This window comes from Haemaphysalis longicornis, unplaced genomic scaffold (genome assembly GCF_048455015.1).
Source record: "Haemaphysalis longicornis isolate Haplotype H1 unplaced genomic scaffold, Haemaphysalis longicornis Haplotype H1 scaffold_9, whole genome shotgun sequence".
Classification (NCBI taxonomy): domain Eukaryota; kingdom Metazoa; phylum Arthropoda; class Arachnida; order Ixodida; family Ixodidae; genus Haemaphysalis; species Haemaphysalis longicornis.
Window position 1 is genome coordinate 118551079 of NW_027526460.1, and position 13414 is coordinate 118564492.

The window sequence follows — 13414 nt, forward strand, 5'->3', positions numbered from 1 at the left end:
AAATGAATCAACTCAAAATTATCGGAAAAACACGAATTACATGGCTTTTTCTTCTCACTCTGAAGAAGCTGTCGCGATACCACCCATTCTGTTCTATATCCTTGCAATTAACCCCTCAGACTGGGTCACTTTTCTTGGCGCATTTGTGTCTTTATCAAAACGCACTGGTATTTTCCGCAGCATATTTCTCGTTCTTTATATTACTCATTTATTCATAGCCATCTCATTGCTGTCTGTCTCCTACATCATTTATCTCTTGTGCCTTTACCATCTACAAAATGCTCGTTACCTTTCAATATCAAATCGTTACACAGCTCTCGCTCATTTCACCACCAATTGAAAAAATTTTTTGTTGTTTTAAACCACTGCAACCATTTTTTTCACTTTGTGTACTGAGTACTGATGCGTACTGATAAGTACTCACGCGTTCTCAATGCTCTAGTATTATATAATGATGTCACTTACCATGCCGTTGTGTTTGTGCCTATATGTTTTTCGCGTATTTCCAGTTCTTGTAGTAATATTGTTTCTACAGTTTGTTCAACTAGCACACAGATCGCTCATTTCACCACCAACTGAAAAATTTTTGTTGTTGTAAACCACTGCAACCATTTTTTTCACTTTGTGTACTGAGTGCTGATGCGTTCTGATAAGTTCTGATAAGTACTGACGCGTTCTCGATCCGCTATTATTATATAATGATTTCACTTACCATGTGGTTGTGTTTGCGCCTATCTTTGTTTTTCGCGTATTTCCAGTTCTTGTAGTAATATTAATTCTACGGTTTGTTCAACTAGCATTCTATTGCTGTCTTCCATTCCTAACTGGCGTGTTTTTAGCAATTTACCATTTTTGCTTTCTTATAGGAGGTCGCCCTAAGTTTTTATTTCGGAGCCTCCTTGTGTACACCATGTACCATGTAAACGTGTATGCGAAAGTTCGTTTGAAATAAACCTGAAACCGAGAAAAACCGTGTGAAATCAGTACTCCCGCAGGGAACTAGAAACTCTCCCTTGTGGCCTTGAAAAAACTTCTTTCGGAAGGCCTACAAAACCGCCCCAACTTTGCAAAACTCCATTCAAAAGAAATATATGCTTCCCTTGAACCTCCTAAAAACTCCCCTCGCGAGGCCTACAAAACGTAAAACTCCATGCAAAAGAAGTAAATGCTTCCCTTGAACCTCCTCAAAACGCCCCTAAAATAACATAAGTACTTCCCAAGGGAGCCATAATAGGCTCCTATTCAACCGCCTAAAAAGTCCATAAACATCACTTAAAAACGCCTTGAGGAAGTAAAGAATACTCCATTTTGATCTCCTTAAATTCTCCCTAACATTTCTTAACACTCCCTAACTACCTCCTTTCTATCACCTAAAAACACCCTGTTTTGAGGAGGTAAACAAAACCCTGTTCCATGTAGTAAAAAAACTCCTACAAGGAGGATCACTAGAGGACAGGCGAAAAAGAACCTCTCGGGAGTATATGGGTGGAAAAAAAGTTTAGAGTGTAGGGTAAGGTGACGAGATGATTAGGTGTTTGTAAAAACGCGTTTCTCCCTAATAAATTTAGTTGCAAGTTGAGCATTGTCTTGTCGTCTTTCTTTCGTCTTCATGCAGTCTGGGGATTGAACGTTCAAGTCAAACTCAGTGGCATGCGGAAGCACAGATGTGTTGCTGACGCACTGGTGTCCTTTTTATTATTAGAAAAAAGGCTTCCCAGGTCTCTCTCGCTACTGTATTTTCACGCCTGCCGAGTATTAGAATCTGCTCGAAGAAAGGTCTGCATTTTGTTCCACTGTTCACAATGCGCGGGTAGGTCCCCGTGCCTATTATTGTTTAGTGCCTAACTGTGCTCGCGTGCCCGGTCACTCACGCGTTTTCCTGACTATGTAGGCGTCCCCTATATTATTGAGATTAAGCGCCGGTTTCTACTTTCTTTTGTGTGTCGTTGTCTCAGTCACGCCCTGATTTTATGAACAACGTGTGCTAAATATTTGTAATAAACTTTTCTTATATTCCAGGACCAACTTCAAACTTGGTACAAATGATTTAAATCGCTCTTGTGAAGAAACGTCCATACAATGGTATGACTGTGATTAATGTCAACTTTGTGCTCTTAAGAAAGCCCGAAGCCCTGCAATTTTACCTGTCTTTTGACAAAATGACCGTATTATTTGAAGTCCACTCTACGTTCGTTTTGTTTTCGGGGCAATAGTCCAGCGTTGCTGGCATGCGGGGGGGCATGGCTCCATTCGTCATTGTTTGCCACATTATCACCAGCTGAACTGCCAGCATGACAACTGTTGCAATTCCAGCACCCTGAAAAATGCAAGGCACAAAAGGGCAACTATACGATTTGCTTCTCAAACGCAAGGGACCACTGTATCAGTTTGTTTTGTTGAAGCACTCAAGTTTCTTGTTAATAAGCAGGCAATAGTTTCAAGATGATTGGTTTAGGAAATATTTTGAAGTATTTCTGCGCAGAAATGATATGTTTGATCATCTCGAAAGCAAGAGCGGCTAACTTTCGGTTAGGGGGTTCAGGGGCACAGATGACATTTTTCCAGGTATTCACTCGCGTCATTTGGTTTTTATGCCGTGAAACACTTTCACCCGGCAGAAAAAAATTTCATGGTTTGTACTTTAATTTTACAAAGAAACACTACCAAGATAGGGGAAATACCACCTTCCTGAGGACGTCTAGGCGCGTTCGCTTTGTTTCGCCTCTTAAAATCCACAGAGTTCCACAAATCTTCCAACAACTTAGGACCATGCAATTACTGCAAGCACCAAAATCTTGCACCAGGTAAAAGCAATAAAGCCACCAAAATTGGGCCGTACAGAGGCCGCCGAATAAGCATTCCTCAGGGACGTATTCGTTGCGTTTTAGGCTTAAGTTGCGGATGATGATCCTGCTATACCGACTAAACAAACCACGGCCCCTTGAAATCATGCTAGGACTTTACTTCCACTCTTATGAAAAGTGTAATGCTTCATCTGGCAGTTAAAAGCAATCCAAATTGTGCAAGACTGAGGGTTTTTACTCTGTGAAGTTGCAAGAAGAACGTTCTAGAGGAGCTTCTGCGTCTTGTTGCTCTGAACTACAGTCAACCCAGTCAAGAAGAACAAGCGCGTTCTTCTTATTAAATAGTTTGAGAAATGGGCAATCTATGAATTCAACGAGTTTTTTTTTTCTCTGCGGAGATATCGCGTACCTTCGAGTGGACGAAGGGAAACGCCACAGCCAGGATGAACAGACCGACGAAGGGGCCCGTCGCGGCGGAATAAACCATTATTACCACCTGTAAACAAAAAGGTCATAAAAGTCGACATTGTGCACAAGCATGTACACCTTTGACACCATGAGAGACCTCTTTAATGTGTACTGCTAACAAGGTGACAACCGGTTAAACAGACTACTGAGGGCGACCGCCAAAAGGTAACCCAATTACTCTTGAATGTAGCAATGGTTTTTAGTGTGACATTCTGGGCCCACTAATATTACGTGCTACCATCTATGCTTCACAGGCAGGCCAAGGCCTGTGTTTTCATATCCATCAGAGACGATTGAGGCGCTACTTACCCTGGTCACGGTTCCCATGTAGAAGCAGACGCAGCTGTACAGAGTCATGATGGTACCGAGAGAGAATGCTTGAAAACAAAACATGTTTCTTCAAGAGCACATCGGGATAACTTCAGGCTGATCTGCCTGAGGAGCCCAACACTATGTTAGCATTTGGAACTGACATTGTAATTCACACTAAAAGCGCGATTATGCCATCTAAAAGTCAATCACGGAATAAAATAAAAAAACTATAAGAAAATTAGGCGTCCGTCGATTTTAAGAAAATAAATGAACTTCATGGATGACACAACACACTAGACTAGAGGATATCCAAGTTCACATAAGAAAACGAAATGGCTCTGGCCGTGGCCACGTAGTTAGGGGATATCACAACCGTTGTTCCACCTGGGTAACAGAGTGGATAACGATGTGCAGATCTAGAAGAAGTTAAAGGCCAATACTCGATAAAGAGGTGAAATAAAAACATTTGGAGGCACAGTATGCACTCGAACCGCGCAGGACCGGAGCGGTTGTAGGTCGGTGGTAGAGGCCTTCGTGCTGCAGTGGAAATAGTGGGCTGTCGATGGTAATGATGATGAATATCATTCCATGAAATTGCGCCTACTATCTTTAAAACTTGCTTATACATGCTACGAGAAAACATACATGAGAAAACACAAAAGAAAATAGAAAAATTGACCGCGTGTATAATCACGTCGCAGCAAATGTCACCGAAATAGGAGTCTCCTGCTGCCTCTCTCACGTACATGCCCGTGTTGTCTTGCCCGGCCGCCTCTCACGCACTTCCCCTGCCGTCTCGCGCCTTCCACGATAAACACAGTGGAGTATTGCGCAAGTCAATTTAATTTTGCTCTGTTTCCCTGTCAACGCGGCATCGACTGGAACTTTGCGTTATAGTGGAACTTCTTTTAAGGACACCAAAAGATGTATATGGTCACCTGCCAACGCTTTTTGTATTTTGGGGTGCAAATATAACCCATAGTTCTATTTGCTACGTCAAATATCAAAAGCACATTCACTTTCTACTAAACGAACACTCCTATAGTACTAGTTATGTATGGTTGTTTTGCCTCAAATGCTCGTAACGTTGTCTTTTTGTTAGGCAATGCTGATAAGCATTAGTGTTCTGGAGAGACTTGATCTATATGACTTTTCTTTTCAGAATTCATTTATCTTTCAGCCAGGAGTCTCAATCCAGGAACGCACAGAGAGGCATACATACATACAGGCGAAAATGTCCAGGTTTAAGTAGCCAAATAAACAATCGTCTATAAAACCGTCCGCTTCATTTACAAGCGACTCCGCCGTCATTACTCGCGTACCGAACTAATGAAAATAAACAAAATCCCAAAATTGGAATCTAAACACAAACAAGGCTCAAATTCATTTTCCTGTAAGAACACGGAAGCATGGGTTTCGGCACATTGGCCTTACTAACTCTGCTATAATCACGTCCGACGAGGCATTATCATTCTGCTAAGTTTACGCCTTTCTTCGCGCGCTCTGATAACTTTACCTACTCATATTGTGCTGGGACTGTAGTTGACTTCAATAACCTCCCGCCTGAAATTCTTTCACCACATTGTATTCTGTGCTATAATAATGAAATATCCAGCTTTTCATTTTTTTCTCTTTGAACTGGCGTTTCTTAATAATTTCGTATTGCCTTATTTTACATCTGTTGCTTTTACAGTGCTAGAATTTGTATAATTGGTCTAGCTTTACAGTAACAGACACACTCATGTTTGCGCCGATTCATGGCCCGCCGTGTTGTATGAATTGATAATACAAAACGCTACATTCCTCACATTTGTTTTTATCGAAATTTCACAACAGAATACAAATCACAGTTCGGGCCCGTGTCCAAGGAAGCCCCATTCCGACACGTGCGCACAGCAATGTCCAATCGCTAATCCGCATCAAGCACCCCCCTCTCTAGGAAGTGGATTTGTGTTGGTTAAAGCGCCAAAAACGATGCGCTGATCGAACTTTCACGTATCCGCTTATACAAAAGCCTCTAAAACTTCCGCATCTCCTTGTAAAAACGTGCGAACAGGATACTCATCGGCTTTATATCTTGACTACCACCACACCTACAGATTCTAAGAGGGCGCTGCCTGCTACTCTGTGAGCTTAACATTGAGGCACGTACCGGTTCGCCCATCCTGGCACCCTATTGTACGAGTACTTGAAGAATCAAGCCAGTGGAAGCCACTCACTGCTACAGTGACTGTTCCTGTGTTTTCTGTTTCTCCTCCGTGTGAAGCTTCCTTCTACTATAATTTTATTAAGGTTACCATTGAGAAACAGGTCCAGACTTCCACGTTATTCAACCGAAAGTACAGCACAAAACTGACATTTCGTACAACACCAATGTCTCACATTACAGAACCTTCCTTGCACGTTTCATGACGAAGCTGAGCTCATTGCGTAGGGCATTGACCTTTTGCTTAATCTAAAACATCTCAGGAGCCTAGACCACTCCTTGCAAATGACGCTTACTTTCAATCATTTTCACGTGGTGCAAGAACTGGTGGGATTATGTCACCGACACCACAGGAACGTTCGCCTTTCGCGATCTGTACCTGACAATTCGTTTCTCTGAACTTCTTTCAGAAAGGTCTTCACCGCGACGCAGGCCACCGCTTCTGGTGAATAGCCCACCTATCTGCCTAAAGAAACGCACCCGCACAGTTTCTATCAAACAAGACAGTAGCTAGGCTTTTAAATCCCGAGGTTTGTCCAGCACTTGCGCGGAGTTCTGTGTTTGAATTGTTCAACAGTTTATAACAAATAAACATTCAGTATGAAGTACTAATGAGCATGTAGTGCGCACACCTACGTAGTGCTTAAATCCGACGCATTCCTAAATTGTTTGGAAGGCTCTACGTTCTGTGACTTTACACTTACGCCAGGGATATTTCATGAAGTGTTTAAGTTCAAAAATGTAACCATTACTTACCCAGTCCACGTGTTACCAAACGTACGTGAGAATTTAGGTTCTTGGAATGTTGGGTAACCACGTCAACGTACAGCACCGCAGCCTGAGAGTTGATTATAGAAGAAATTGTGCTGCAAGGGGAAAATAAAAATATTAAAAAACGTTGGCCATTCTATTCTGTGAAGGTGGTTGACCACCGAAGCTGTCTTGGCGACAAAATGGCGTGACAGTACTACTGCACGTACGTGAAAATTTAGGTGATTTATTTTGACAGTAGCGCAGTCACCGTCTTGACGCCGTTCTTCATCCCGCTTCACCGCATTGGTGTGACATTGACGCTTGATAATGGGCTCGCGACCCTGTCCTGCTTCCGAACTACCGGACAGACGGCGACGGTTACGTTCGGCGGCACGGACACGCTCTCGTTCTCTAACCGCCACGTCGGCGACGCGGCCGCGATGGTTCTATTCCAGCCGCTGCTCACGGCGTATTTCCTCGTATCAACACCCGACCAGCTGGTGCCGCGTTTTTTTTTTTTTTAGCCAACTACGTAACAGACACGTGCCCGTGGAGGGTTTCACCACGACATACCCCAACGTTCCCTTCCCCTTTGTAGCCTAGCCGCCCTCACACTCGGTTTCTTACTCTCATGCGCACGAGTGCTTTCTGCTGGCTGGCTCGCAGACAGTTTTCCCTACCCATTGGCAGATTCGCCGCAAAACTGACATGAGGACAAACTTTACAGCATCTAATGGTACATACCAAGGAAGTCATGGCTAGGAGTTCCACTCAAAACATAACTATGGAAATTCTGACACCCCTTAATCAACCAGCGCAAAATAATGCAGTGATGAGATTGGCGCTGACATATTTTGCTAAAAATGCGAGGTGTTTTGTGCTGATTTTCTAGTTTTTTTTCTTATAAGCGGCGTGCTCTTTTTTCGACAATTTTTTAGCAAACAGCAGGCATTGAAAACATCTGAGGAGCGTATTTTTGCTATTCTAAAAGCACTGAACTGTGTTTCGGTGAGGAACGCGGGACATGGGTCTCTTGATGGTCAGATAGCAAGGCGGTCACGCGCCTTTCGTGTCACCGCTCAGCAGGACGAGCTACAGAATTTTGTTCCATCTCTCGATTTGCCAGGAGTGGCGTAGGAAGCCAGGATACGTTCGCAGTATTTGTCGCGAAGGAACTCGTACACGCAGGCGCATCGATGTCACAGCGCGGACTGGCATTACCCTCTTAAAATAATTACGCAAACAACGATATAAAACGCCCCATCATGGGGCTGCGATCACTACCGCCGACACACCGAACAAACCGCAGACGCAGAACTAAATGTTTGAGCCTTGCAGGCACTACGCATTCCGGATTAGTTGCAGTAGTGTGATAGACGAGCCTGATTGGTACAGCATAGTTATAAAGTTGATCGCAAAAGTTGACAGCAACGAGAAAACCTAGACAAGACTGCCCTTCTGTCGTTTACAGCTTTGCTCACCCATTTCAAAAGGGTCGACTTTAGGTCGAACTTCAAGGAATAATCATGAAAATAGATACCTGGTGGCTGCGCTGACAACAGCAGCAAGAAAAATCCCACTGAAACCGAGGAACCGGACCAGGTTGTTTTTTATGTAAAAAGGTAGAATCTGCGGAAGAAAGTTTTTATAGCAATCGCATTTTATGCCTCTTTTTTGGAAAGTATAGTTTTCGTCATCTACTTAAGCCAGAAACTTTAAGTCTGTCCGTCTGCATGTCTCTCTGTCTACCTGTCTGTCCCTCGATTCGTGCTTCTGACGGCAAGTTAAAAGAATGCTTTGACGGCAGGTTTACATGGATCAAACTTGGAACAAATCACTAACACTGGAGCCCCACTTTATAGTTGTCATGATTGTTCAGGAAAAGAAAGCGTTACGCCTATTTGGAGCAAAACATCAATAAATGTTTTGTATAGGCAAAACGTTTCGAAACCACTAACTCTAGAAACCTACTTCATAGTTGTTAACACTCCTAATGAAAAAGAAAACTTTACGCATATTTAAGGCAAACCATAAATACCTAACTGGAATTCACAGTGTTGTTTTAATTGAACGTACATCGCTACTTGATTTTAGCGATGGGCAAACAAAATACACGTTGGAAACAATGTTTTGATGCAAAAATATAAAAAGCGCTCGCACAAACCAGGACCTCCTAGCAGTGCTGAAATTTCACTAACAACAAAACGTACCAGTAGTGCGAGCAGTGGAGCGCGGGAAAATTGAATTCACTTTAGCAAACTTCCTCTATGCTTCCCGTGTGAAGGTGGAAAAGGAGGGGAAGCACATGAGAGAAGGGCGGGGAGAGAATAGAGGCATTTACCTGGCAGAAGCGGCAGAAGACTCCTCTTTCGACAATATTTTCACTGAAGCAAGCAGGCACGCGGCAAATTTTTTTTTATGCAACCATCTTCTAATCCCTGACACGCAAAATGCGTTAAACAGCTTGATTATTGAATGTGGGTGTTTTGAAAAATGCAAGTAAGTTTCCGAAGATAGCTGTTGCTATAAATGTCATTCTCGTCTGTCGCCCTTCCCTGGGCATTTGACGGGAAACTGCCATGAGAGTGAAGTGCCATGAAGTTTAGCAAAGGATGGAAGCTTAGAGCAGGAAGAGCAGGAAGGTCGAAAAAATAAATTTCGAAACTGCTGTGATTGCACACGCTAGTTGGCCTTCAAAGGCTGTTTGGCCGGCGGTGAACAAGCCGGAAAAATTACTAAAAAAAGACCGATTAAGCGGCGAGTTAAAAAAGCCGATTACAATAGAATTCCGCCTACGATCAAAAATTGCACATTTAAAGGCTAAAGAAGGCTCGAAACAAGCCCTACATCGCCATGTCGTCTTCTTTTTTTTTGTCTAGAAGCTGTCTGGCTCTCTGTTAGGTTGGCCCTATGTAATGAACGCTAGCTAGCACAATAAATTTACCGGTTAAAAAAAAGTGCACAGGGGACGGCAGCAACAAATGAAATGTCTTTGTCCTTAGTTGCAAGCAAGTTTAAACCTATTAAACGTTGTTAATAAAAGCACGATTAACTGACATAAAAATTCTGAGTGTTTGGAGGCCAACCAGGCTCTGTGGAACTCCCCAGGCTCTAACCAGGAATAATTTTCTGGGTCGCTGGTATTGGTTAGGTAGGCAACAAAATGTTCTTTAAAAAGTCCGTGGCCTCGGGAAAATAATAAACTACCACCAGAATGCTGAATTTCTACTTTTGTTGAAGCGACGTAACGTATGCTTAAATGTAAGGCCAGCCTCCACGCCGCAAAAAAACGACAAAGAAATGACTGACGGCACCAATCCCCCCTTGTGGGCACGCGCCAAAATATTTGAGGGCATCATCATCATCATCCTCATCATAATCAAACGCTAAGCGGCCGTCTGCTATGGACATTGATTGGCGCAGGAATGGCCAGGGTTCCCCACCAAACGAAGCAGCGAGTCGCGCCTTGACGCTGGAGACAATCGCGACGTCCTACTTCCGCTCCGCGCTGTCTGCATAAGCTATCAGTAGACGAAAAGCAGACAATCGGTTCGCGCTTCTTTTTCTCGACTAGCGTGGCTTTTATCAGTTCAGTTCTGATCAGGTTCATTTCAAGTTTTACATCAAGGAAAGAAACTGCGGCAAGCAAGGCGAAAGGTGCACGAAAGCCTGGCACGGGCTAAGCCTCACTAAAAAATAATTAAAACAAAACAAAAAAAAACAATACAATACAACCAAAAAACAACATAAGGAAACTAAAACCAAAACTTTCCAGAAAATATGGTTCAGGCGTGAAAGTAAAAGCAAGACTACGTGGACAAAGATTGCCAAAATAAAAATAAAACAAATGATACAAGCCAAGGCCAGTAGGCATTTAAACGCAATTCGTGACTTACTCTTCTCACTTGTTTGTCTTCATAAGCTATCATTCCCTCAAAACATATTTTTGAATTCGCGATGTGCTATGGTTGCGTTTGCTAAACAAAAAATAGTGCGGTGTGAATTTAGAGTGCGCGATATTCGGGATGCTGAAGTCTGAAAATCATAATTGGTACGAGCTTTAGAACATTGCAAATGGGGACGATGAATATTATAAATGGCGTGTTTTCTCATCTATTTCTTTCCAAAATCTCCTTCGCCAGTTTTTATTTTATTATATACGTACACGCCTAATTTTCTTGTGTAAGTATGTTACACAAGAGCAAGTAGTGCTTGTAGAAACACTTTCAGGCAGTCTCATTACAGGGCATGTCCTCGATAACACGGATCGCCCTCTTTTGTACTGTAAGCGATTCTGTTTGGCGCGTAATTGTTGTCGCATATCAGACAAGTAATGCGTAATGCCAGTGGAAATAAACACGGGAAAGTATTATTCCATTTTTATCCTAACCCTTCGAGTCATGATTTTTTTATTTAAGCAGATGAATGTTTTCTGGGCGTTTTCTTAAGTTTTATAACCTCATGAGCCAAAAACAAAAAATAGCAGAGCTGATAGGACAAGTAATACGTAATTGGTTAATGAGGCCGGTGATTGGAAGATTTCCCATTTAAGACGCTTCTGTTGAGCAGAAGCGTCTTTTTTGCATGTCTTGCTAGATGTTATGACTACATGAGCCTACCAACAAAAAATGAGTCTTGTAGTGCACGTATTTATTTATTTATAAGCTTTGGAATAAACCTAGGATCCCAGTTTTTTTACCCTCAATGTCGTAGTTTTGTCTTCACGGAGCTTCTTCCTTGTCGCGTCCAGCTTCCACTCAAGGGGATTCTTACCGAAACAGGCACCCTTGAAGAACAATTTCCCACAAAGCCAGAACTTTCGGTTTCGTTCTGTATGCGCTATGGAAATTTTTATGTGGTGACGTCAACTGACTATCCTGGGGCCGAAAGGACTAACCGGCACAAATTTTGATACCTATTTATAACAACACTTGAACGTGAATTTTTGGAGAAATGTAGTATACTTTGGGTCAACCCAGAATATTGTAATGGGAAAATTACTCCCAGAAATATTACACGTGTTAAGCGAGCAAATATAGTCATTTAAATGTTAAAGCAAAGTTACTTTCAAAAGGTCTATTTTTGGGTCTAAAGGCGACTAAGTTTGTTTTAGTGACACTAACTTTAGGCTGATTCGATTCAAGCCAACTGTCACGTTCGAATAGCTAAATATTCACTTCGTTCTGAATCACCTCAAAATTTTCGTCTGGCAAAAAACACATTTGTATCATCAGCATCGAATGCAATATCGGCGATGCGAGGTACATTGGTTATATCATTTAGGTATACAAGAAAAAAAAAAGAACAGGGACTAATACCGAGCCGTGAAGTACACCGGTATTTTTTGTTCATTTTTTCTAATTCAGAGCTGTTTACTAGTGGATATGGCCATCGAATACTAAGCTGGGCCTAAATAGATTTAATTCATGCCTCTTATACCTTGTAACTTCTATTCTGGAAGCAATTTATTATGGTTTACAAACCCCAAGGCTTTCTAAAGTCTAAGAAGATTTCTACGGTTAAAAACTTATTTTCAATGTTGTGCATGATGTTTCCGTTTGTTTAGTAGAGCATAGTTAGTTGTTTTGTCGTTTTGGAAATAGAAATTTTGGCTAAAAACAATATTACTGTTGTCAAGGCACTATCATAGACACCTGTTTGACATGTCTGGCAATTTTAGCAAAAACTGAGGGGACAGGAATAGGCATGTAATTGGTTACGTTAATAAAGTCACCTCCTTTGTGCAATTTGCTTTAGCTATTTTCATTTCATAAGGAAAACAACCAGTCAACGTTATGCAATTGATGAAATTCGCTAGTGGGCCTGCAGTAACATCACAAATATCTTCATATCTATAGGAATTTACAGGAATGATCCTATGCTGCTTGTCTGGTTGTCAGCTGCGAACGCCGGCCACCGGATATCTACCTTCGGTCACCAGCCATTGTTGCGACACCGACGGCCGGGATACCGCCACCGATGGTCGTTCGCCAACTTTTTGCCAGTGTTGCGCTGCTTACACGCCAGCTTTTCTCGGGAATGTCACCGGAGAACAGCTGTTTCGACGGCGCTGACGGCCGCGATGTCTCCGCCAGTTGTCGTCAGCCCGTTTGTTGTAGATTTTTGCAGCGTAGAGGTTGGCCTTTTAAGACTATAAATTAGTCATTTGTATTCAGTGCTACTGAAGGCTTAATAGGTTAAAAAGAGTCTCCGGTCACCTGTGTAGTGACCGTTGCTCTTTTATTACAAAACAATCTTTACCACGCGATTTACCCCACGGCTACTTGAAAAGAGTGCCCAATTTGCAGGTCACACAAAACTTTAGAAACAGACAACCAAAACGTGACGGTAATTTCCACATAATCAACTAGTGCTACAGGACCTTTCTGCACTTTCTGCAACTGACAGTCACCGCGCGTGCTCAGAATTGTGGCAAAAGAGCAACTCACCTGGTCGTGACTTTTGATGGCCCCCGACAGCAGCGGGTCGCAGCCGCGAAACCAAACTACTAAAGCAAGCACCATAGAAAGATGAACGATGTACGCGGTGACAAGAAGCAGGGACCCCGTTACCACCGTTCTGAAAATGGTGAGAAATTTAAAATGCTGTTTTCGGTTCACACCTAAACATTTTAGCCCTAAACATCTGCATAGCGCAGAGAAAGGAATTGCATCAATACAAAATTGTGGTCACTTTGTCGCACCTCGAAGAGGAAAGAACTGTGAGCGAAAAAATGAAGTTTCTGCTTCACCAGTGTCCATTATAGAAGAAATATTTGCAACATTTTCTCATGGTTTTAGAGTTATTCTTGGTAGATTTGTCATATTTTGAGCAGTACAATATTTGCCGCTTTCATTATAATATAATGACT

At 42.4% G+C, this 13414-nt stretch overlaps 1 protein-coding gene across 4 annotated transcripts in view; it reads right to left on the minus strand.

Moving 5' to 3' along the window:
• Positions 1 to 13414, minus strand: part of LOC144152484 (sodium-coupled monocarboxylate transporter 2-like) — a 58274-nt gene that overhangs the window by 14729 nt on the left and 30131 nt on the right. For all 4 annotated transcript variants that reach the window (XM_077683755.1, XM_077683756.1, XM_077683754.1 and 1 more), the window contains exons 7-12: positions 12993 to 13122; positions 8084 to 8172; positions 6547 to 6656; positions 3582 to 3649; positions 3214 to 3300; positions 2145 to 2317 (exon numbers count right to left, since the gene is read on the minus strand). In XM_077683755.1, coding sequence (XP_077539881.1) covers positions 2145 to 2317; positions 3214 to 3300; positions 3582 to 3649; positions 6547 to 6656; positions 8084 to 8172; positions 12993 to 13122 — 657 coding nt within the window. The remainder of the gene's footprint in view (positions 1 to 2144; positions 2318 to 3213; positions 3301 to 3581; positions 3650 to 6546; positions 6657 to 8083; positions 8173 to 12992; positions 13123 to 13414) is intronic.